A 25546-nucleotide genomic window follows, 5' to 3' on the forward strand; every position below is an offset into this window, starting at 1 on the left:
ATCATGTTTGACACCCCCGTACCTCTAGTGTCGTTCTCTCCTTATTTTAATCATCTTTATCTTTGCTTATTTGTAGTCTTAGTACTTTTTATCTAAAAACCAACAAAAAATTCCCCATTTTACTCTTTCATTAGTGATATTGATGTTGAATGAGCGAGCTTCCTTAGTGGTTCGACCCTTTACATGCCCCATACTTGTATTAGGGTAGTTTAGGATTATAAATGATTAATTTGATTAGGTTAGTATTCTAACGAACTATCTAATCCCGACCAAATTTTGGGGCCGTTGCCGGAGAAGCGGCTTGTTTAGCGTCTATTTTTTTTTTTGTTAGAGTGATTTTAATTATTTTTTTTGTTTTTCTTATTCTATCATACTTGTCATTGCTAATTGTTTGCTTAGCTTTGGTGAATGCATAGAAGATCTCAAGGACCACCCACACATCAAATTGACCAAGAGATCAACCGACCTCTAAGACAAGTCCGTAGACTTTTTCAAGAAGAAGGAAGAGGTCTTGGTGCCACTACAAGAAAAAGGTGAATTATCAACGGATTTTTGCGGCTACCATAATAATTAGTTGCAAAAATAAATTTAGCGACTGAAATAGACGAGTAGTCGCAAATTTTGCAACCGAATTTGCAGTAGTTGCTATGCAGTCGTTAATTAGCGACTGATTTTTGCGACTACAATAATAATAAATTGCAAAAAATATTTTTGCTATAGAAAAAGACGAATAGTCATAAAATTTGCAACCGAATTTATAATAGTTGCTATGCGGTCGCTAATCTGCGACGCTCTTATAATAATTTGCAACTAACACGATAGTTGCTACTATTATTTTTAATATTTATTAAAAAGAAATAAAAAAACCCTTAGTATAATAAAAAAAATAACCCTTATTCCTAATAAAAAAAAAAGGTTATTGCCGCAAAAAAAAACAAGAATTATCAATCAGTCTTATACTCTTATTCACTGTCAAAAACAAGAACTATCATACTCTTCCTGAAAAAAAAAAAAAAAAAAAAAAAAAGGTTCAGAACTTCAAATCAAGCATCACCGTCGTCTTCCTCTGCTGCCGTTGCGCCACCACTACTTCACCCAGATTAGTACGCGTTCTTCCCCTTCCTACCTTCCATTCAATCTTTCTCTTACTACATTATGTCAATTGCGAATTTTAGGGTTATCTTTGAGTTTTTTGTCCAATTTTTCATTTTAATTTGGTTTCTATTGCGAGTTGATATTAATCTGATTATTGATTGAATTGTGAATTGGTTTTAATATGATAATATCACAGAAGCGAGAATTATTTCTTGAAACTAGAATTAGGAATTATTATTTCTCGATTATGTTTATGGGTTATAAGGTATTATTCTTGAAAATAATATGTAGTAAGTAACTAGAATTAGGAATTGCGAATTAAGGTTATCATTGAGTTTTTTTTGTTCAAACTTTTATTTAAATTTGGTTTCTATTGCCAATTGCGAATCCTGAAACATAGTTTTTTGTTTTTTTTTTACATACTGTCTTCACATAAGAATTACAATTAAGCTTAGAGATTCATCAGTGTTCTCACCTCTTTCTTAAAACTTCAAGGAAAACAACCCTTACTAGCATACTATTTGTTTCTGTGGGAACATGAATCAAAATATGTCACATTGTTATCAGCATTCCTAGTTGTTATCTTCCATACTTTAGTGGTTGGTATTGGTTGAAGCTTTACTAAAATGGAAGGATTGGGCATTTGGGAACCAATTTATTGCTCGGTCTTAGCATTTTTTTTATGCAAGCTGGGGATTAGATTAAAAATAAAAAGATTTAAAGGTTTACAGAGTAGTTAGGGAGGTCTCTCCTCCAATAAAACATCATCTAGAAAGTTAGGACAAGAGTTTAAAGACAGCAGGTTACAATCATTAGTCGCACTAACTCTACAGTTCTTAGCCAAAAGATCAGCTGCCTTGTTACATCTTCTAGGTTCATGGCTGATCTAGACACTAGGTAGCACCTCAAGCAGGTCCCTGCATTGTTTGGCAAGTAACATGTTAGCACCTCTAATTGAATCTTCTTGCTTCACTCTATCAATACCAAATTGAGAATCTGAGCAAATCTGAATGTTAGTCCATCATTATTTCTCAGTCTTAGCATTTTTTGTCGTTGCAGTCTTTGTATTTGTCTGTTCTTCAGTAGCTTGAGTTGTCTAATTCAGTTCAGCTCTCCTACTCTCAATGGCCTGTGTACGTCAGGAACAATGTAGATATTGGTTCATAGATGTAGCAGTAAAGATACTAAAGATAACACATCTCCTGCTACTTCAAATAAAAAACCAAAAGTCTACATAAATTAATTTTAATACATATAACAACTTATGTTTCAAAATTTAGGCTTTTAAATAGGCAACAGAATTTAGGCTTTTAAATAGTCTACATAGATTATTTTCTAATATTTTCCCTTAACACTAGATATCCTATTCTCATATATATGTTGCTTCATATTTTGATTTATGTAGTTTCTGGCTTTCTGTTATTCTGAAATTTTGTTTCTAGATTTGGTAAAATATATTGAGTTGTACCTATCATTGTTTTGTTCTTCTTGTTTCACTATAAGCATATGCAAATCGTGGATATCATACACTGATGCATTAAGTATCATTTTTTTTTGTTCCTATTAAGTTTCTTTTTTGGTTTTCTCTCTATTTATGTTGTCCCACCTAATGAATTGAACACTTCTTTTTCCATTGTTTCAAAAATAAAGAAAAAGGATTGTGTATACACTATATGACTTAATTGCTGCACCTTTTCTTGCTTAAATTTCTTTTGTCTTCTAAGTAATTGCCTAAATAACTAAGTAACGTATATAATAAGAATAAATTACATACATAAGAAGGCTATATAACATATGTGTGTATGATTAACAATGTCGTTTAATAGTTAGGATCATGGATAAATTGAATCGAAAATGGATGTATGAGAGATTAGAAGGTCGACTACTAAGAAAAGAGTTCACAATTGGCGTGCGAGGGTTTATTGAGTTTGCTAAACAACGTCGTGATTTTCAAGAATCTTTGTTCAAAGTGTAAAAATGTTCCTTTTTTAGATGTTGAAAGTGTAAGAGATCATTTGTACAAAAAAGGATTTCTTAGTAACTAATATGAATGGGTTTGTCATGGAGAGGATTTTGATTCTTTAAAAGCATCAGATGAGCCATCGAATTCGTATGTTGACATGATTATTGATGCATTTGGTCAAGTTGATGGTGATCCAATGCATGAAGATATTTGGAATGTTAAAGAAGAACCTAATCCACAAGTGAAGAAGTATTGGGTGGTTGGGGTGTACCTGAGTATTGCAGAAATTGCATGCACCAATCAAGGGATGTTTGCTTTCCTTGGTTGAAACACTTGTATTTTCTTGATTTTTTACTTGTTAAAGTCAGTTTTTTGATTTGTTGAGCTTTTATCGGTAACGGAGGCAAAGTTATTTGACAATTTTCGTTAACTAATAAATAAATGATGCTGTAAATATCAACTGTCGTCTATTCAGAACTAGTGATATACTATGAAAATAATCTGAAGTTGGGATGCTTTTTGTTAAATAAATTAAAAAATAAAAGGTTCTTAGGTCCAATTTCATTATATATACAAGCATACTACAAAAGGTAATACAATCCTAAATTGCATTAATGATAGTACTTGTAAAAAAAAGTTAGAGATTTATTTTATGTATAATATTCTATTTTGAGTTAAAATCATAAACTTTACATGTTAATTATATGCAGCGCACATATACTTGGAGACCCGAGTTTGATGCTAAGGCTAGGAGAGAATTTGATAAAAAAAGCTGGGGACTGACGTAGAGGCACATTGAATGAAGTTTACAAAATGGCTCTCCATAAGCAAGTTAGTTTCATGACTAACATTGTTCGAGCTGAATTCATAAATAAGCGTAAGCATCCTGATTTTTTGAAACGTTCTAACCAAGCGAGAGATAATCGGTTATCTGGCCAAACATTGGAGAATTTTGACCCTGGCCATCGCCAAGGTAGCGTATCTACTTCTCAAGTGGTTAAACAAATGGTAAGTGTATGATTTTAGCAGCAAACTTATGATTTATAATATAAGATAGAAGCAAGTAGAAACTTTTTAGCCACTAATAGAGATGACTAAAACTGGTCTTTATTACAATTGCTCTGTAGTCTATGTCCCCCTATTTTTTGATTTTTTTTAGTGCTAACATTTTCTTCTAATACAAGGCAAAGAAAAAGGATGGAATTTTACCAACTGCTGCTGAAGTCTATGAGAGCACTCATTCTGTTTGTGTGGGCAATGATGAAGTTGAATTGATGGGTGACAAGTCTCAAAAGGTCATGGTATGAGTATACTTCTATATTTTGCTAAGATTACAAAAAAATATGTGGTGGTTAATGTTTGGAGATATTATGGATTGTTTATTTGTTTGTGTGATTGAGTTGGAGGATGAGAATGATTTGCCGGCGTTAGTCATATGATTAATGTGGTATGGCATAATGTGAATTGAAACAGATTTATTTTGAAGCCATACCCTATAGGAGGGAATTCTTCAATTTACAAAGGAGACTCTGTCAAAATTTTTACTAATAACTGCTTACATAAATTATTTTGCTATAAGTATTGCATTTTTTATTTTAACCTTTTTTTAACAAAATGTATTTAGTTTATTTAAGTTTTAACATTTGAGATCATAGTTACTAATACATATCTTAATGCAGGGAGAATATATGGAAAAACTTGAGGAATATAAGAACAAAGAAATTGAGATAAACCTCGACAAAGTCTACTTGGATGTTGTAGGTTGGCAAAAGAAAATGGAAAAGTCTACAGTTTAGGGAGTGCTTCACAAATGTATTACAAGAGTGATCCTACTTCTCAATCTACTGCATCATCTTCCACTCCTTCCATGATTTCTCAATAAGCTCTCAAGTTGAAGAACTAAAGAAGATGGCGGAAGAAAACCATAACAAGGTAGAAGAAAGCTAAAAAATAGCGGCAGAGAGCTTAAAATATGCTAAGAAATTCGTTGAAAATCATGAGATCGAAAAAGCTACATGGAAGAAGGAAAAATTAGCTATGCAGAAAACATTGCAGGAAATGGCATCACTTGTCAAACAATGTTACCGTCCTTGTAAGCCTCCTACGCCTACAGTCACCCGCTCTCGTGATACAACTAAGTGATTTTTATTTTCTTGGTGGTAATTTTATGAACAACTGGTCTTTTACATTGTCATTAGTTCTTATTTGAAGTAGCTTTTTTTATATGGGAGGTGACTTTTTAAGCAATTAGTCATATGAGTTAAATATTGTTTTTTAATACATTGATACAAAATTGATGATATTTTGGATATATGAATAAAATTAACATTTTGGTTATTTGAATTTATGCGAGGGTATCTTTTTTTTTTTGTGATAAATATTGGTCGTCGCTTAATTATGGTCTCAAATATTGATAGTCAGTCGCAAATATTTAGTGACAGCAAATTTGGTTTAGAGACTAATTGGTTAGTTGCAAAATCATTGGTCTTTGTAGTCCCTAATCTGTCACAAATAATTAGTTTTGTAGTCGCAAAAATTGGTCCCGTATGTAGTTGCTATTCCGTCGCAAAAACCATTAGTCTCAATAGTCGCAAATCCGTCACAATATTACTAGTCTCCGTAGTCACAAAAGTTTAGTCTCGTAGTCGCAAAAGTTTGGTCTTGTAGTCGCTAATCCGTTGCAAAAGTAGTCTTAAAACATTCATCTCTGTAGTTTCTAATTTGTTGCAAATATATTACGACGGACAAAAATTTAGTTGCTAAAATTTGAAATTTATTCGCTAAATGGTAGTTGCAAAGGCATTGCAAATCTGTCGCTAAATTTGCGACTGTTCAAAAATTAGTTGCAAAAATGGATTTGTGACGAGGTCTTTGGAAACGAACCAAAGTAGTTGCAAATCCGTCGCAAATCCGTCGTTGCGACGGATTTGCGACTACTTTGGTCGTCGCTAATTACCCTTTTTCTTGTACTTTTTCTTATAGTGTGCTATAGTTGATAGTGGGAGTGATTCTTACTCTTCAAGTTCTCAAAGTGAGTCAATGGCGAGACAAGAAGATGATGTTTTTTTTACTGAGTTCGGAAATTCGAAGGATTATGAGCTCACGGGAGGGATTTTGCTACCCGTCACGGAAACCAACTTCACAATTCATCCCCAATATACAAGAATGGTCCAATCGGAACAATTTTCGGGTTCTCCAAGTGAAGACCCCATCGAGGACCTTGATAGATTCCTTGAGTTGTGTGCCATGATAAAAACCAATCAAGTTTCTCAAGACTACATCCGAATGCATCTTTTTTTACAATCTCTTTCGGGTAGAGCAAAGAAATGGCTAAAGCAAGTGAAGCCTAACTCTCTCACGACATGGAGGGAGGTAGTCAAGGCATTCTTGAAGAGGTTCATTTCCAAGGAAAAGACCTCCAAAATGAGAAGGAAGATTGCATCATTTGAACAAGAAGCGGATGAGAGTCTTAGTGAAGCTTGGGAGAGGTTCAAAGAATTGGTACAAGCGTGTCCTCGCCATGAATACAATCAAAGTTTGCTCATGCGGTTTTTCTATGATGGATTGGAGCCCATGTCTAAAGCTAACTTGGATGCGGGGGCGGGTGGACAATTGATCAAGATCTCCCAAAATCAAGTGGAAGCAACAATTGAGGAGGTAGCGAAGAACTACGCTTGGGGTGGTAGAAGAAGGAATGCACCAAAGAAAGGTGGAATTTATGAATTGGAGAAGTTTGATCAATTACAACATCAAATTGAGCAACTAACATAAGGGATTTCCAAGTTGAACACGAGTGTGAATGTAAGTGCAAGTAGTGGAGCAAGCTCTTCTCAAGTTAACTCTTTCTGTTGTCAAAATTGTGGAGGAACGAACCATGATACATCCTACTGTGGAGGTTTGAGCCCAGAGCATGTAGTGGCATACAACACAAGGCAAGATGGATTTAGAGGAGGCGGCGGTGGAGTAGCTGGAGACAACCACCACCCGGGTTTGCATCTCAACCTCAACAATGGAACCAACAAGCTTAACCTTCCTACAATTCCAACCCTTAATACAAAAATCCACCTCCATCTCAACACCAAAACCCAAGAGGAATCTACCCAAGGAACAACCAATATAATAACCAAAACCAATACAACAATCAAGCCCAAGTGCCTCAAAGAAATCAAGAGCAAGAATCTCAAGCGGAGCTAACACAAACTCAATTCCTTCAAGCCAACATTCACAAATGCAAACTTTTGGGCAACAAATGCAAGAAATAAGAGCTCACAACAAGATGATTGATTCACAACTAGCTCAATTGGCCGAGACAACCCCTTTCAATTCACCATCTACTCTACACGGACAACCACAACCTAACCCTTCTCATAACCCAAAAGTCGATACATGCAAGGCAATTACATTGAGGTCGGGGACTTCCTATGAAGGTCCAAATGAGGGGAATAGTGAGGTAAAGAAGGGAGGAGAAGAGAGTGTAAATGAAGACAAGAGAGGTGAAAAAGAGAAGGTTGATGAGGTAGAAGGAGGTTCGGAGAAGAAGAAGCTTGACAATGAGAAGATAACTTCAATTCCTAGTGAGGCTAGGAATCTTGATGGATCGGTTCCTTTTCCCGGTTGACTTGCGGAGAGGAAGTTGAATGACAAGTTTGCAAAATTTCTTAGTGTAATGAAGAATTTGCACATCAATCTCCCTTTCATTGAAGTTGTGACACAAATGCCATCCTACTCTAAGTTCCTCAAGGATATTCTCACCAACAAAAGGAATCTCAATGATGAGCTTATCACCCTTCCACATCAAGTGAGTGCTCTTATCCAACATAAGATGCCCAAGAAGGAAATAGACTCGGGGAGTTTCACTTTGCCTGTAAAAATTGGGAACATGGAAGCTAGGGGTGCATTGGCCGATCTTGGAGCAAGTGTTAGTTTAATCCCTCTATCCATAGCTCACAAACTCAAAATAGAGATGATCCCTACAAGAAAGACAATTCAATAGGCCGACCGCTCGGTGAAATTACCTTGTGGAGAGCTTGAGGATGTTCCAATTTAAGTGGGACACATCTATGTGCCTTGTGACTTTTTAGTGATGGATAAGGAGGAAGATGTTGACACTCCTTTGATCTTGGGTCGTGAAGCTCTTAAAAATTTGGGGGCGGTCATCAATTGCAAGAACAACACCATCACATGTGAGGTGGCCGATGAGAAGATTGTCTTCGAGTTTTCTAAGTTGCTCAAGACCCCCATGGTTGAAAAATGCTATAGGGTTGACATTATGAATGAGGAAATAGACCGATTAGGGAGGGTCATAATGAAGCCTCGAGATCCAATGGAATAAGCTCTTACATACATACAAAGAAGAGTTCCACTCTCAAGAGGCCAAAGAATTTGTCATGGCAATGGAGGAAACCTCAAAGGAGGAGGTTGAACAACAAGTTGAGATCGAGCTTGAGTCTAAGGAGGGAAATTAGAGGAGATTTCTAAGCCTCCTCCCAAGGTAGAACTTAAGCCCCTTACCCCTTCTTTTAAATATGCTTATCTTGATAAAGGGGGAAAATACCCTATTATTGTCAATGCTACCCTAGATGGTCTTGATTTGGAAAAATTACTTGATGTTTTGAGAAAATATAAGGATGTGATAGGGTATAGCATTGATGATATCAAGGGTATTAGCCCTTCTTTATGCATGCATCGTATTCATCTTGAAGATGATCATTCCACCTCCATTGAACCTCAAAGGTGGTTGAACCCCAACCTCCAAGAGTTTGTCAAGAAAGAAATTTTGAAACTACGTGAGGCGGGCATCATCTATGCTATCTCCGATAGCAAGTGGTTTAGCCCGGTTCATGTAGTCCCAAAATGGGTAGGATGACCATAATCAAAGATGAAAGAGGAGAGGAAATCTCCACCCGGACGGTGACTGGGTGGAGAATGTTTATTGATTATAGGAGGTTGAACAAAAATACAAAGAAAGATCATTTTCCTCTCCCATTCATGGACCAAATGCTTGAGAGACTCCCTCACCATGCTTTCTTTTGTTTCTTGGATGGGTACTCCATATTTTTCCAAATCCCTATCCATCTAAGCAATCAAGAGAAAACTACTTTCACATGTCCATATAGGACATTTGCATACCGAAGAATGCCATTCGGATTATACAATGTTCCCTCTACTTTTCAAAGATGCATGACCTCCATTTTCTTCGAAATGCTTGAAAAGAAATTAAAGTTTTCGTGGACAATTTTAGTGTTGGTGGCTCGTCTTTTGACACTTGTCTTTTTAACCTTGAAAAAGTTTTGAAAAGGTGTCAAGAGACGAGTTTGGTTTTAAATTAGAAAAAGTGCCACTTTATGGTCGAGGAGGGTATTGTCCTCGGACATAAAGATTCAAAAAATGGCATTGAAGTTGATCCGGACAAAGTTTCGGTGATTGAAAAGTTGCCCCCTCCTACTACTATCACGAGAGTACGAGCTTTTCTTGGGCATGCCGATTTCTAACTGAGATTTATCAAATATTTTTCATCAATCGCCAATCCCTTGACTGAATTACTCAAAAGGATGTTGTTTTTAGCTTCAATGAGGCTTGCATTGAGGCATTTCATAAGCTCAAGAAATCTCTCATTTCCTCTCCCGTTGTGCAAGCTCCGGATTGGAGCTTGCCTTTTGAGCTAATGTGCGATGCGAGTGATTTTGCAGTGGGTGTCGTGCTTAAATAAAAGAAAGAAGGAAAATCATGTGTCATCTACTATGAAAGTATGACTCTCAATGAAGCTCAAAAGAATTATACAACAACGGAGAAGGAAATGCTAGCGCTTGTGTTTGCCTTTGATAAGTTTCGGTCCTATCTTATTTGCTCTAAGGTTATTGTGTACACGGATCATATCGCGGTGTGATATCTCATAACTAAGAAGGAAGCAAAGCCTCGCCTAATCCATTGGGTTCTCTCTCTTCAAGACTTGCACATGGAAATGAGGGACAAAAAGGGAGCGGAGAACTATGTTGCGGATTATTTATCTAGGCTACCTTTTGAGAACAAAGAGGATGTACCAATAAATGATGAGATAGGATTCGAAACTCTCATGGCTATGGCTTCAACATCTAGCCCTTGGTATGCGGACATCGCCAACTATCTTGCTTGTGGAGTCGTTCCCCCGGAGTTTTCTGCTCAACAAAAGAAGAGGTATTTCAAGGAAGTGAGGAGATACTTTTGGAATGACCCATATTTGTTCAAACAATGTGGAGATGGCCTTTTTTAAAAATGTGTTCTGGATCATGAAATCGAAGGTGTTCTTGAGCATTGCCACTCACTACCATGTGGAGGACATGGGGGTGTTGATGAGACGGTGGCAAAAATTTATCAATCTCTATTGTGGTGGCCGACGATGCATAAGGATGCCCACAAGTTCGTTTCTCAATGTGATAGGTGTCAAAGAAGTTGTTGCATAACCAAAAGAGATGAAATGCCTCAACAAAGTGTTTTGGAAGTTAAGCCCTTTGATGTTTGGGGGGTGGACTTTATGGGGCTAATTAATTATCTTGGTAGCGGTTGATTATGTGACAAAATAGATTGAAGCAATACCCTCTCCTACCAATGATCACAAGGTTGTGCTTAAGCTTCTAAGAAGATAATTTTTCCTAGATTTGGGGTTCAAAGGGTGTTAATTAGTGATGGAGGCTTCCATTTCACCAAAAAACAATTTGAAGCTCTTCTCAAGAGATATGTCGTTCATCACAAGGTTGGTCTACCTTACCACCCTCAAACTCAAGGACAAGTGGAGGTCTCGAATCATGAAATCAAGAATCTACTTGAAAGGATGGTGAACAAATAAAGGTAAGATTGGTCTATGAAGCTCGATGACACACTATGGGCTCTTAGGACGGCGTATAAGACTCCAATCTGCACGACCCCCTACATGTTGGTCTACGGGAAGGCTTGTCATTTGCCGGTTGAGTTAGAGTATAAAGCTTGGTGGGCTATCAAGGAACTCAATATGGATTTATCTTTGGCCGCTGAGAAGAGATTGTTGAAGCTCAATGAACTTGAAGAGCTTAGGAATGATGCTTATGAGAGCTTAAGAGTGTATAAGGAGAAGACCAAAAAGTGGCATGACCAACATATACGAAACAAGAGCTTTAAGTTTGGAGATAAGGTTTTGCTTTTCAACTCAAGGATTTGTTTGTTTCTGGGTAAACTCAAGTCCAAGTGGTCGGGGCCTTTTGTGGTATCGAAGACTACTCCTTATGGTTCTTTTAAGTTAGATGCGGATGGTAACAAGTTTATGGTCAATGGTAATCCTTTGAAGCATTACTTTTGCAAGGAAGAAGTTGGTCTCATTGAATGTTTAAGGCTTGATCCTTGGGATCCCAAGCCCCCTCCTTGAATGAAAATTTTCTCATGGTCAAGCTAATGACCTTATAAAGAAGCGCTTCTCGGGAGGCAACCCGAGTTTCTCTTTATTTTTAATTTTTCATTTTATTGGTTTGGATTAATTTGGATGTTTGGTTGTTTGAATTTTATGTTGTTTGATGTTGTAGGGTGGGAGTGGAGTCGATAAATGTGGATAAGTGAAGGAAAAGAGCAAAAATTCCATGATTTTAAAGAGCTAAAGAAGAAAAATGGTGCGGTCGCACCACTCACAAGGAGCGCCCGCTCCAGGGGTGGAGCGTCTGCTTCCTACAGAGAAGCGCCCACACCATTCAGGTAAATTAGAGGTAAAATCAGAGGAATGGAGCGGCCGCTCCACCCTATAGGAGCGCCCGCCCCTACCTGATGGAGCGTCCGCTCCCATCAGTGGAGCGCCCGCTCCATTCGACTTTTCAGAAAAAAAATTGGGTTATTAACCCCGATTTTTCCCCCAATTCATCACTCTCCTCATTTCCTCCTTTACTCAAACCCTAAATCTTTCCTCCTAATCTCATCCCCATCAATCCCCTTCACAAATCACTCACACACATAAATCAAAACACTAATTTCAATCCTTATTTCACCTCAAATTTGATTTTTTCCTCCATTTGTGACGAGATCGGTAAATTTTCATCCGTTTGGGTCTGTTCTTTGATTTATTTTGGAGAAATTTGGTATGATTTTCTTACTCTACTGCACTTAACTGTTGATTTTGTAAGTATAATTAGCCGTATTGTTGTTTAATTTGTGAATTGAGGACTCCAATTTCATGAATTGCATGACAACTTTCTAGTTCATGTACTACTAGTTGATAATGTTTGATTGAAGCTAAATTTGAGTAGTATGTGATTAGTATTGTCATGTTTGAGCTACATTGTTTATTTGGATGATGTTTGTAATTAATTTCCCTTGCAAATTTTCATACTTGTATCATGGGATAATTTTTGTTCATACTAGCATAGTGCTTGATTTATGATGTTTGATTTAAGCTCCTTTGCAATTTCTTATGCTAGTATTGTTTGGTATGATATGAAATTGGTATTTGTATGATTTTTGTCAAGGTGAATTGTTTTGATGGAGGATTAATCTATTTGGTTGGTTAATTTTGGTTTAGCATGCTAGATTGGCATCTAGATGGTGTTACAATGTTTCTATCACTTTGATTTTGAATATAGAAATTTTTAGAAGTGGTATTGAACCTCCTCCTATGTCCTTAATTTTTCTTAATATTGCTCATGGAGTGGTTTTTATTTCACCATGTAATGCCTATTTAGCTAGTTGATTTGATTGTGGATAATTGAAATTGTGAGATGAATTTTTGAAGTTGGATTTTTGGTTGTTTGTAGGTACTTATACCGTACCGGAGTGTGTGTGTTGTTGCCATTCGTTTGTCAAAGCCATGTCTCGCCGATTTAGGGATTTGTTGTCAGGGTCTTCTTCCCGAAAATCTCAGAAGGGTTCTTCTTCCCAAGCCCCATCATGTACTACTGCGGTGCCCACCCTTCCTCAACCATACAGGGTGGAATTTGCATCAGCTTATCAAGAGAAATGCTATGGCGAACTTTCGAAGCGCCATATTCGCTCCACAAGGTTCTATGATAAGTCTTGCTGTCAAGCCTTGGGTATCGACTCAGATGTCTGAGATATGGCCAAGTTTTTAGGGTAGGAAACATTCCTTAACATCACGGTCCCTTTAAAGTGGACCAACAACCCTTCGGCCAACCCAAAGCCTCCTTGCACCTACCGAGAGCTCACTCTGTAGTTCCTCTCGTCTTTTAGCCTTCATTCAACTGAAAGGCGGGGTGTGAAAGAGCTTGAACTCCACTTCCGGATGTTCAACAAGCAAAAAAAGGTGACATTGAGGGAGCTCAATCAAATGTTTGGGTGGGACCCGGATAGCCCCGTCCATAGGGTTTTCGATAATGAAAGGATATGGCAAGGGTACGATGAGCAAGAGTGGTGGAGCACCATCACCCAAGGGAACACAAAGTTCAAGTCAAGGTCCGCGAAGGCGTCGGAAATCATCCATCCGGCCCTTCGGTACTTCCTTAGGATGATGGTCTACGCCCTGTTCTCCCGTCAAGAGCTCGGGAAGATTAACCAAGAGGAGCTCACTTTGCTGTGGTTGACCACCGATGGATATATCAACTATGATCACGGTGTCAACTTCTGGGGCCTCCTCGCAGATCACTTCCACGAGACATAGTTAGGTACCTCCCTCAGTGGTGACATCCAATGCGGGAGCATGATCACTTGTATTGCCTACAAGCTCGGGTTTGGAGCGGAGTTGGCTAAGCTTACCCCGGTCGATGAGCTCCCCTATTCATCACTGCTCTCAAGACAGTCGGGATGCTACGCGAGGTGCCTACTCGTATGGGGTTTGATGAGCGGATTTGGATGGTCCGCGATGCTTCATGGTGCCAACTCCCCAACGACTTCATCTCTAACCCGCGTGAAGATGGGAACCAATGGCACATTCCCCGCTTTACTCTTGAGGAGGGTAGCTTGTCGATTAGGGAGAGAGCTCCCTGAGCCCAAGCCAAAGGAAACAACAGCAACAACAACAACAAGAATGTCATCAACACCATTTCGAGCATCAACATTTCCATTATGGGGAAGGTTCGCAATCTTTGCACGTCCCACCCTTTAGTGAGGGAGGTATGGCTTCTTCCTCTTCCTCTTTTAACATTGAAAGTGACGGGTGCATGGAACTTAGTGGAAGACGTGCCACGTGTCGTGACACGAAGTCGGGCCAAGCTCCTTGGAGGTCACCTTTCTGGGCTAACCATCATCACACTTGAAGACAAGAAGCTTATCAATATATGATGCAACTACTTCATTCAGCCATATCTCCTTCATTACAAGTAATTTTTAGGTGATTCAAGTTGGAGGTGAAATTAGAGTTCAAAATCTTTCCAACGACTGGTCACATGCCAAATTTGAGCAAGAAACGAAGAAGTTATGAACGTTTGAAGTTAAGCTGTCCAGGAGTAAGGACGTTCGACCGAACCAAAGCTGGTTCGCCCGAACCTTCCAGGCAGTTTCAAACCTGATACTTGCATCTTTGCAGGAGTGGCCGAACTCCAAAAGTTCGACCGCACCTACCCACAAGTTCGACCGAAATTACCCTAAGTTCAGCCGAACCTTTTCCCTTTTTTCTGTCAGTTTATGCGCACTATTTAAGTTGTTTTTAAGGAGTTTTGCAAGAATTAATGTTGAACTTTGCTTGATTGTAATCAAAGAGACTTTCTCTCTCTACCATAATCTTTGTGATTATTTAGCTTTCTTTGTGATTGCTACCTTGTAATCTTTGTGGTTACACCTTAATCTTAGCTTTACTTGGTGTTAGCTTTGATTAAGACCCCTATTTCATATTTCTTGGTGATTTTGAGATAGGTTTACCTTATCTATTGCATTGAAATTTGTGCTTATTTGAAAGCTTTCCCCTTTTACCTGTCTTTCCTTTGTTATTTCATATCATTTGGTATCAAGAGCCTAGGTTATTAGCCTAGAAAAATCCTACCTTTTTGAATTTCTCTTTCCCCCTCTCAAAAGATCTCTTCTTTTCCTACAAAAAATTTGAAATTTCTCTCAAAAATACAAGCTTTCTATCTTGAAACATGGGTGATAGATACTATTATGAAGATGATGAAGGTTACAATGAGCACTCTAGATTGGATGCTCTAGAAAGGAAGTTTGATAGACTTCTTGAGGTATTGGAGAATAGAAGAAGTCCTAGAAGGAGGAGGAGCCCTAGTGAAGAAGATGACTCTCACTCTCCTCACCGGAGAAGGGAACACCGCCAACGAAACCATGAGGACAATTGTGACTGAGATATCAAGTTGGAATTTCCGGACTTTGAAGGTAATCTTGATCCTAATGAATTTCTTCATTGGGTTAGGAGTATGGAGAATGTGTTTGAATATAAGGGTTATAATGATGAAAAACGTTTCAAATTGGCCATCCTTAAACTCAAAAAACATGCTTCTTTGTGGTGTGAGAACTTAAAGAATCGTAGGAAAAAAGATGGAAAATCAAAAATCACATCTTGGGAGAAATTGAAGAAACATATGAACAAGGCCTTTGTGCCTAAAGATTATTTGCAAGATGCTTATCTTAAATTGAACTCTCTTAAGCAAGGAGCTATGTCGGTAGAGAAGTATACTAGGGAGTTTGAGAAACTTTCTATCATGAGTGGAATTGAAGAAGCACCGGAGCATAAGATTTCTAGGTATATTTGTGGTCTTGAAAGAAAGCTTGGGAAAAAGGTTGATGTGCATGCCCATGGAAGTTTTGATCAAGTGGTGTAAAAAGTTTTGAAGTTTGAGAAGTATGACAAGGTGAGTAGTGCTAGTGGGTATACTAAGCCTACTTCAAGAGTTCTTTTGCTCCAAAGGGTGAGACAAGCAAGCCCATTGCCAAGGATGACAAAGGCAAGGCTCCCATGCACTCTTCCAGCAAAGATGGTCACAAAAAGATGAGAAATCGGAAGACTTGCTACAAGTGTAGGGATTATGGACATTTTGCTAATAAGTGTCCAAATAGTAGAGCTATGATAATTCGTGAAATGGATGATGATGAGTACGAAGATGAGAAGAGGGATTTTGGAGACCCTATTTGTAATCAAATCCTTGTTGTGAGGAGGGCACTTCTATCCATTTCTACCCCTTTGGCGGAAGAGGAAAGGGAAAACATCTTCAAAACTCGTTGCACCATCAAGGATCGAGTTTGCAACCTTATCATTGATAGTGGCTCTTGCACTAATGTGGCTTTAACAAAATTGGTGAGCAAGCTCAATCTTGAAACTACCGATCATCCTACTCCCTACAAGCTTCAATGGCTTAACAATCACAATGAGGTGAAGGTAACGAAACAAACTCTTCTTTCTTTCTCAATTGGCAAGCTATATAAGGATGAGGTGCGTTGTGATGTATTGCCTATGGATGCTTGTCATGTATTGCTTGGTAGACCTTGGCAATTTTATAGAGATGTAATGCATGATGGAAGAATGAACACTTATTCATTCATGATAGATAAGAAGAAGATTGTACTCAACCCCTTGTCCCCCACCATCAAACACAAAGAACCCTTAGGTACGGGAAACACAATCAAAGAGAACCTTCTCATTGGGGAAAATGAGATGGGAAAGGAGATAAATCAAGGACACCTTGTCTTTATTTGTCTTCTTAGGAAAACACAAGAGAGTGAGCGAGAGAACCTAATCCACCCCCTTGTCAAGGATGTATTGGTTGAGTACCATGACATTTTTCCCGATGATCTCCCACCCGGTTTGCCACCTATTAGGGGAATTGAACATCAAATCGATCTTATTCCCGGATCACAACTCCCTAATAGACCGGCTTATAGGTGTATCCCCGATGAAGCAAGAGAGCTTCAAAGACAAGTTGGTGAGTTGATTGAAAGAGGATTTGTGAGGGAATCCCTTAGCCCTTGTTCGGTTCCGGCTCTTTTGGTTCCGAAAAAGGATGGTACATGGAGAATGTGTGTGGATAGTAGGGCCATCAATAACATCACCATCAAGTATCGCTTCCCTATTCCCCGACTTGATGATATGCTTGATGAGTTACATGGGTGACCCAAAATATAACTAAAACAAGCCTTTTATTTTTAAGGAAGATTATGAGTAATAGATATTTTATACATATCATATTTAGACTCACTCTTTGTACCACATATTATTTTAAGCCTCTGCATCCAAGCAATGATTTTTTTTTTTTTTTTTTTTGACGGGATCCAAGCAATGATTTTTATTAATTAATTAATATTAATGTTATTATTCACAATACGTCACATAAACTTTCAATTTAAAATAATTTTTTTTAATCCAATCTAACTTAATTATTTGTAGGATTTATGTCAAACGGTAAATTTTCTTCTTCTTTTGATATAGCTTGGTTGTCAATTAATATGATTAAATTTCTATTACTTTTGGTAAAAATGATCCATAATAACACGTACTATGCATTCTCTTTAAATACTTTTATTGTGCATGCACATACTTATTAATAAGAACCTTAATAATTAGAAAAGATATTAATAATTACTTTTTAATGCAAATTAGATTTTACATTACATTTTTTAATTAATACAATTTTAATATTTAATTTTAAAGTTGAAATTTTTATTAATGATTACAGTTGGTTGATGCGCGACTAGAGCTGTCAATTCGGGTAAACGGGTCGGGTTTGAGTCGGGTTAGTTTGAGTCGGGTCATCTCGGGTCAGGTCAATACGGGTTAATATCATAACATATGCGGGTCGGGTTCGGGTTGGGACATGCTTGACTCGGGTCACGTCGGATCATACATCTTATCGAGTTTGGGTCGGGTTTAGGTCGGGTTAGTAAAAGGTCGGGTTACATTCGGGTCGGGTGAAAAATAGGTCGGGTTAAATTCGAGTCTTTACTGGTTTAAACGAGTTAGGGTCGTTCTCGGGTTCGAGTCGGGTTCGGTTAAAGTTAATTATTTACGGGTTATAATCAGGTTGGGTCATTCTCGGGTCCAAGTCGGGTTCGGTTCAAGTCAATAATTTGCGGGTTATAATCAAGTCGGGTCATTTCCATGTTGGGTCATTCTCGGGTTCGGTTCAAGTCAATAATTTGCTGAAAACATGTTTCGTCCCTGAAATTCGTCCCTAAAAACATGTTGTGAAACTAACCTCTTAAAATTCAAAGTGAAACATTGAAGGAATAGAGTTAGGATTCAATTTTCGTTCCAATACCAACATGAGATAACGACTTATACATATTGATTCAATAACAAGTTGGGTTGAATTTGGGTCGGGTCAATAAAAAGTCAGGTTGATTTGGGTCGGGTTTGTAACAGGTCGGGTGAAATTCGAGTCGGGTTTGTAGCAGGTCGGGTTAAATTAGGGTCGGATTAGGAACAGGTCGGGTTGAATTCGGGTTGGGTTAGGAACAAGTTGGGTTGAATTTGGGTTTTAATGGGTTAAAACGGGCTTGGGTCAATTTCTGTTAAGGTCGGGTTCGATTCAGGTCAATAATTTACGGGTTACATTCGGGTCGGGTCATTTCTAGGTCGGTTAATGTTCGGGTTCAGGTCTCAAATACTCGGGTCTAGGGTTGAATTCAGGTCGAGTTAGGTCGGGTTCTGGTCACCATTTTTTTCGGGTTCAGACGGGTCGGTTAATAGGTCGGGTTAGGGTTGATATTTCGGGTTGGGATAACTTTTGACAGCTCTATGCGCGACCCAACTAGTATCCAATACCAAAATAAACAAAAAAAATAAAAAATTTACCAACGCTATAAGGCCTGCAACGCATTTATTTACTGTTACTTTAACAGTTGAACTCTAGAAGATTTTGTCAAAAAAAATAATAATAAATAAAAAATCTATAGTAATATTTAAAGAGAAAGAGCTTTTTGTTCAAACTTTAATTTGCTAAAATCGGAAAATTTGCAAATTGCAGCCATTTAAAGTTCGTATTTTGCAAATTACAGCCATTAATTTTTTTTTTTTTGCAAATTGCAGCTCAAAAGTTCTTATAAATTGTAAATTGCAGCCTGATTCAATTTTTTCATCGGTTTACATGTTGAAAATTTTCGGTTAAGATTTTAAGGATTATTTTAGCCCTTACGGGTCCGAATTGAGCTCGGAATTAGTAAAAAAATAACGTAAGTGTCTCATATTTACAGTTTCCCATAAATTGATACACTTTTGTTACGCAAAACGGGATACTTGCGTTATTACACTTTTGCCTCGCCAACAAGCTTATTGGTCTGTGGATGACCTCCCAAGAATGGTGGCCTTTACTTTGCACCAAGGCTCTACTGTTACAAGCATGGATTTCCATCCTTCTCATCCCACATTGCTGCTTGGTATGAAGGCTATATAATAATTCATCTATTGTAGTACTTTGTTTTCATATCTTGTGCTAACTTTGATGTTTGGATTAGTTGGTTCATCTAGTGCGGAAATTACCCTTTGGGAGGTTGCGTCTTGTGAGAAATTGGTGTCAAAGCCTTTCAAAGTTTGGGAAATGACCTCATGCTCTTTACAATTCCAGGTTAAGCTATCACCTTGTAGTAATTTTCTTGTTATTAATTTGTGTCTCTCTCTCTCTTGGACTACTCTTTTTCTGGATTTAGAACACTTGTTACTGCGGGCTCCTATAGCTGAACAGCCCAGTTTGTAGGCCTAATGATTGTGAGTTTTACAGGCTGCCTATGTCAAAGATGTTATATCAGTCAGCCGAGTCGCATGGAGTCCTGATGGAAATTACCTGGGTATGTCTGCTAGCTTATATTTGTGTTTGTAAAAAATTATTTCTTGCTGCTGCTGCTTCTATTTCTTATTTAATTATTTTTTCCCTTGTATCCATCATATATGATCTTCATTGTTGCAGGAGCTGCCTTTAGTAAGCACCTGATCCATTTATATGCTTATTCTGGACCAAATGATCTTCGACAACAGTTGGAGGTGAATGAGTATTATCTTGCTTGTTCAAGTTGAACTCTGAACATCAAAGTGACTTGTATATCCTTATGCTTGCAGATTGATGCCCATGCTGGTGGGGTGAATGATCTAGCTTTTGCTTATCCTAACAAGCAATTTTGTGTCCTAACATGTGGAGATGATAAACTTATTAAGGTTAGAATGGAGTAGGTTTTTGATATTCAGGTTCAATTTCACATGGTGGTGATGATTTTTGTGTACTCTTTCTTACTAAAACTCTGCTATCACATAGGTTTGGGACTTATCAGGAAGAAAGTTGTTCAATCTTGAAGGCCATGAAGCACCTGTTTACTCAATATGCTCTCATCAGAAGGAGAACATTTAGGTATCTAGTCAATATCCCTTAAATTGGCAATTGTGATACATATAGTAGACATGATGTTTGGGTTTAAAACTGTGCTCTCTTTTCTATTATAATTTTTGAATTGATCTGACTGATGATGAGTTGTGAACTATGCTCATGCTTCTTAGTAGATTATGAAATCTTGAAAATCTGGAAGACACTATCCTGCTTCCGGTTCTTGTAACACTATGCTCATTTGCTTCCTTTCCTTCTCAATTCATTCTTTCAGCTGCATTTGATAGGAAGATTAAAGCTTGGCTTTATGATAATACGGGTTCTAAAGTTGACTATGATGCTCCTGGACGTTGGTGTACTACAATGCTTTACAGTGCTGATGGAACTAGGTATGGTTAAGATTGTGAAAATTGTCTTTTAAAAAGTATTTTCAATCCATTAGGATTTCTAAATTTAAGATCCCAGAGGAGTTCTGCATTAAAGTGGAAGCTAGCATAACATAGTATTGATGCCATGTGATGGTTTTACCTAAACCTGCCTTTTTGTATTGCAGATTATTTTCATGTGGAACTAGTAAAGATGCAGAATCTGTCCTGGTTGAGTGGAATGAGAGTGAAGGGACAATAAAAAGGACATACACTGGATTTAGAAGGAAATCAAACATCATTGTGCAATTTGACACAACACAAAATCATTTTCTAGCTACAGGGGAAGATCAACATATCAAGTTTTGGGACATGGATAATGTCAGTGTATTCGCTCAAACAGATGCAGACGCAGGGCTTCCGGTTAGCATATTTGGATTTATCTATATATCATGGAAAAGATCAACATATCAAGTTTTGGGACATGGATGTAGTGTTGTTGCTTACGTTATGTTTTGAAATGTGTTTCAGAATCTTCCGCGTTTGAGATTCAACAAGGAAGGGAACCTTCTTGCAGTTTCCACTGCAGATTATGGATTCAAAATTCTCGCAACTGCAACTGGTCTTCGATTATTGAGGACTGTAGAAGCCCCACAATTTGAAGCATTGAGGACACCTATTGAAGCTGCTGCTATCAAGGTAACCTTTCAATGATTCAAATTTATTAAACTTGCCAAGCATATAAGATTAGCTATGTTTGTTTCTGTGCTTGTCCTCCTAACTCTCATATGTTCTTGTCTGAACTCTCTGCAATGATCCATGGACATTTTGTTCAATAGTGGTGAGGGCTTATTGGAATTTTTGGTTTTTGATGTGGCATGTGCTACTGAGAACAATTGTGTATGAGAAACCTTGGACAAAGAAATGAACCATTGTACTTTCCTTTGTAAAGAAAGCCCTCCCATTTCATCGTACTTGGACTATCTTTTCTATACATGTACCTTTGCATTATTGTATTTAACTTAGTTTTGGATTCCCTTTTTCTTCAGAATGGAAAAATGGAAAAGGGTAGGATGGCCGAAGTTGCAATTGAGACTAAAATAAAGCCTTGGCAGTTGACTGAAATCGTGGAGCCTGTTTAGTGTAGGCTGGTGACTTCACCAGAAAGCATGGACAGTTTCAGCAAGGTTTGTTGATTGACTCTTAAGAATCATATGCTATTTACAGAATTTCTTTTATTATCTGAATGTTTTATGCCTCTAGGTTGCTCGACTTCTTTACACCAATATTGGTATTCTGGCGCTTGGTTGAAATGGTATCCTGAAGTTTTGGAGGTGGAGGTGCAGTGAGAAAAACCCTAGCGGGAAGGTAATGGATTAGTAGAAGTTTCTGTTTTCATTAAATATGTTTGTGAATGAACTGCTGTTAAAATTTTGAGTTTCAATTTTCAATAGGCCAGTGTGGTTCCGCAACATTGACAACCAAGCAGCTGTCTTTGCATGACTATTGATGTCCCAGGTGTCAATGCTGAAGAAGTTGTACCATGTTTAGCACTTTCAAAATTTGATGTATACTCTATGTCGGCTGCTGGTAAAAAGGTGTCATTGTTTAACGTGATGGCATACAAGGTATTATATTTATAATTATGTAAAGTATGCCTGTTGTTCTATAGTTTAGCTTTATTATGGCCTTCATGGGCAACTGATCATTTTGCAATTTCAGGTCATGACAACATTCATGCCTCCTGCGCCTGCCTCAACCTTCTTGGAATTCCATCCTTATGACACCGACGTCGTAGAATTGGAAAGGAGGATTCAACCATTCACATTTACAGTATTGGAGTTAATAAGGTAATTATTTTCAAACACACAATAACTTCTTCCTTGTGTTTTCTTATAATAGTATGCCATCTATTTATGGTTTTTTCAACCTCTTAATTTCAGGTTATATCAAGATTGATAGGTCACGTGAAGCGTATAACTGGTTTAGCATTTTCAACCAGTCTTAATATCCTGGTATCATCTGGTGCTGATGCTCAGGTAGGCGTTATTCGTCCTCTTTGGGAAGTTAATAAAATCTTTTGAGGTTGCATTTTGTAGTTTTGGAAATGATATATTGATTTAGACTTTAGAGTGTTTACAAATGAAGTGGCCAGGTCACCAATGAAAAATATTTACTTGGGTTGTATGGTCTAGTCGTTCCTTAGAATTTTTATATCTTTATGTTATCCTTTCTGATGGATTAGACGGCAGTGGCTCTGTATAGGAAGTTTGGAGAACGATTACTCGTTATAACCAAGAATGTTTCTCCATCCTAGTACAATTAAATACCAGTGTGTTGAAATTTTATTTACTTATTTTTTAAATACTCTATTTATGGAATTTATGAAGCATTTAGAGGCATTCAATCTCTCTGTATACGAGGTTTAATTGCTTGCAGATGACAATATATTAACATGATCCTGTTGATGTATGCTATAAATTATATAATAGTGTCTTTTTCACTATTATAATGGTGGATATATATCTACAGCTGTGTGTCTGGGAACTTGAAACCTTTTTGAAGATGCAGACTGTCACAATACAACTTCCAGCTGGTAATGCTGCTACTGGTGATACTCAATTCCAGTTTCACTATGACCATACCCATTTGCTAGTGTTCCATGAAACCCAGCTAGCAATATATGATGCCTCTAAAATGGAATGCATTAGACAGGTATAACAAAATGGCTTAACTTTATTTTGCTTTGAGGTTAGGATTATGGAAGTTCAGTTGTGATTCTTCTATGCCTTCTTAAACTGCAGTGGGTCCCCCAGGATGCATTGTCTGCACCAATATCCTATGCAGCATACTCGTGCAATTGTATGATAGTTTATGCTTCCTTTTGTGATGGCAACATTGGAGTATTTAATGCGGACACTTTGAAACTTTGATGCCCTGTGGGCCCTTCAGCATACCTTTCTCAGCCTCAATTGAATGGGTGAGTTAAAGACTTTACAATATGTGATGTTGAATATTATATTTAGTTATATTGATATGATGAATGTATTATTTTATTTTAGTAAAAATATAATCCATATAGTCAAATTTTGCCTTTAACAATTTTCTTTATTTGTACCTGAACTTCATTGTATGTAACATCTTGTGAGGGTCAATATCACAATGAAGTCCTGAAGTTTTACTTCGCTTTGTAGCCTGTTGTGCACTAGAGTTTATTTTGTTTCTTGGGCATGTGTAATTTTTCTAAATTATACAGTAAAGAAATACCAAGTATCTGAGACATTGACATATGCAATGCTGCTTTGTTTTGAGTTGCTGACCACAAGGGTTATGTGTGTGATGTAGATTCTGTACTTATATTAGTCTCATCATCTAATTTATCTGTACCTTGTGTAAGGAGCCATGTTGTTTATGCCTTAGCGGTAGCTGTTCACCCAGAAGAACCCTTCAAATTTGCTGTAGGGTTGAGTGATGGAACTGTTAAAGTGATAGAGCCTGCCGAGTCAGAAGGCAAGTGGGGTGTCTCCACCTGCTTATAATGGGTTTCTAAATGGCAGAATGGCCTCAATATCTGCACAAGCAGCCACACTCCTGATCAAATGCAAAGATGAAGCTCTCTAGAAAAATCTGTCCATACGGTGTTGAAATTCTTTATTTAGTGTACTAGTCTACTACAGTTTAGTGAGTAGACTCTATGAGATCATTGACCAGCGAGATATCACAAGTTGTGTATGAAACATATTGCGTAAGAAATGCGTCAATTTGCAGGATTATGTTTAAAATAGAAATTTTATTTCTCTTATTTAATTATGGTTTTGGGAATTAAATAAAATGTCCAAAATAATTATGGATTGATGAATGAAATGCCACAGCTGAACAAAATTCATATATTTTTTTTAGGAAAAATACACTTTAATAATCCCAACTATTACCAATTTACCTACAACAATCCCAACTAAAGTTTATTTTTTAACAATCCTAACTATGCACCTAGTTTTCCTCTAGCAGTCCCAAAAACCAGTTGCCTGCTGAAAGGGTAAATTTTTTTTTTGTTTTTTAAATGCCACATGTCATCACATGATTGGCTTAATTTAAAAAAAAAAAAAAAAGAGAGAAATCGATCAGCTTAAAAAAAAAAGAAATTGAATCAACCAACCCAGCCAGGCAGCCACCCCCTCCTCCCTTCACCCACCGTGAAACCCTAAGACAACCCTCAAAACCACCAGCCCCCGGCTGGCTACCTCCCTAACCCCTCTAAAATGGCCGGTCGGTTCTCCCAACCCCCCAAGAACACACATTCGAACCATCTCATCCCCCTAAACCATTCTCCTCCCTTCGCTCCCCTTTCGCCGGAAAAAAAAAAAAAAAAAAAAAACAACCAATGTCGCTCCTCCTCCTTTTCTACACCCTCGAAAGTCGAAACCGCCTAGGGGGCGAATTCGGGGGTTGGGGAAGGGAGGACGATCATTTTTTATGGTGGGAAGGTTGTTTTCAAGGGTCGATTTTAGTGGTTTGGGAATGAGAGTTTTTAGAGGTCGAATTCGGTGGTTTGGGGGTGGGAATGGGCCGGCGACGGTGATTTTTGTGGTTGGGAAGGGCCGGCCGGCCATTTTGGAGGGTCGGGGGAGATGGTCGGCCATTTTTCGACGGGCTGGGGGTTGCCTCTTGTGTTTCATAGTGGCGTAAGGGAGGGGTGGTGGCTGTGAGGATTTTATTTTATTTTATTTTTATTTTTTTAATTTTTTAATTTAGACCAATCACGTGCTGACACGTGTATTGGTTACCTGTTACAACAAGTCATTGACTTGGTGTTGACCGGATGGGTCTGTTGGAGGAAAACTGGGTGCATAGTTAGGATTGTTAAAAAATAAACCTTAGTTGGGATTGTTGTAGGTAAATCGGCAATAGTTGGGTTATTAAAGTGTATTTTTCCT

At 37.8% G+C, this 25546-nt stretch overlaps 2 protein-coding genes and 1 pseudogene across 5 annotated transcripts; all 3 read left to right on the forward strand.

The window, feature by feature from the left end:
• Positions 1–206: 206 nt before the first annotated feature.
• LOC110721177 lies at positions 207–17967 on the forward strand. 4 transcript variants are annotated; one of them, XM_021900309.1, is made up of 5 exons: positions 207–1103; positions 3769–4066; positions 4243–4359; positions 4738–5150; positions 12802–17967. In XM_021900309.1, exon 5 carries the CDS (start codon positions 15900–15902, stop codon positions 17049–17051), a length of 1152 nt encoding a protein of 383 aa, XP_021756001.1. In that variant the 5' UTR covers positions 207–1103; positions 3769–4066; positions 4243–4359; positions 4738–5150; positions 12802–15899; the 3' UTR covers positions 17052–17967. The 4 variants fall into 4 exon arrangements, with proteins under 4 accessions (XP_021756001.1, XP_021756002.1, XP_021756004.1 ...); XM_021900310.1 differs by having other exon boundaries at positions 4243–4353; XM_021900312.1 differs by lacking the exon at positions 12802–17967 and having other exon boundaries at positions 703–1103; positions 4243–4353; positions 4738–5401.
• On the forward strand, positions 7725–8390 carry LOC110721146. The gene is made up of 2 exons (XM_021900278.1): positions 7725–7974; positions 8140–8390. The coding sequence occupies exons 1-2, from the start codon at positions 7725–7727 to the stop codon at positions 8388–8390; spliced, it is 501 nt and encodes a 166-aa protein (XP_021755970.1).
• A 1056-nt stretch (positions 17968–19023) lies between the features above and the next one.
• Positions 19024–24629, forward strand: LOC110721147 (annotated as a pseudogene).
• The last annotated feature ends 917 nt before the right edge of the window (positions 24630–25546 follow it).

Source organism: Chenopodium quinoa, unplaced genomic scaffold (assembly GCF_001683475.1).
Source record: "Chenopodium quinoa cultivar QQ74 unplaced genomic scaffold, ASM168347v1, whole genome shotgun sequence".
Lineage (NCBI taxonomy): Eukaryota > Viridiplantae > Streptophyta > Magnoliopsida > Caryophyllales > Amaranthaceae > Chenopodium > Chenopodium quinoa.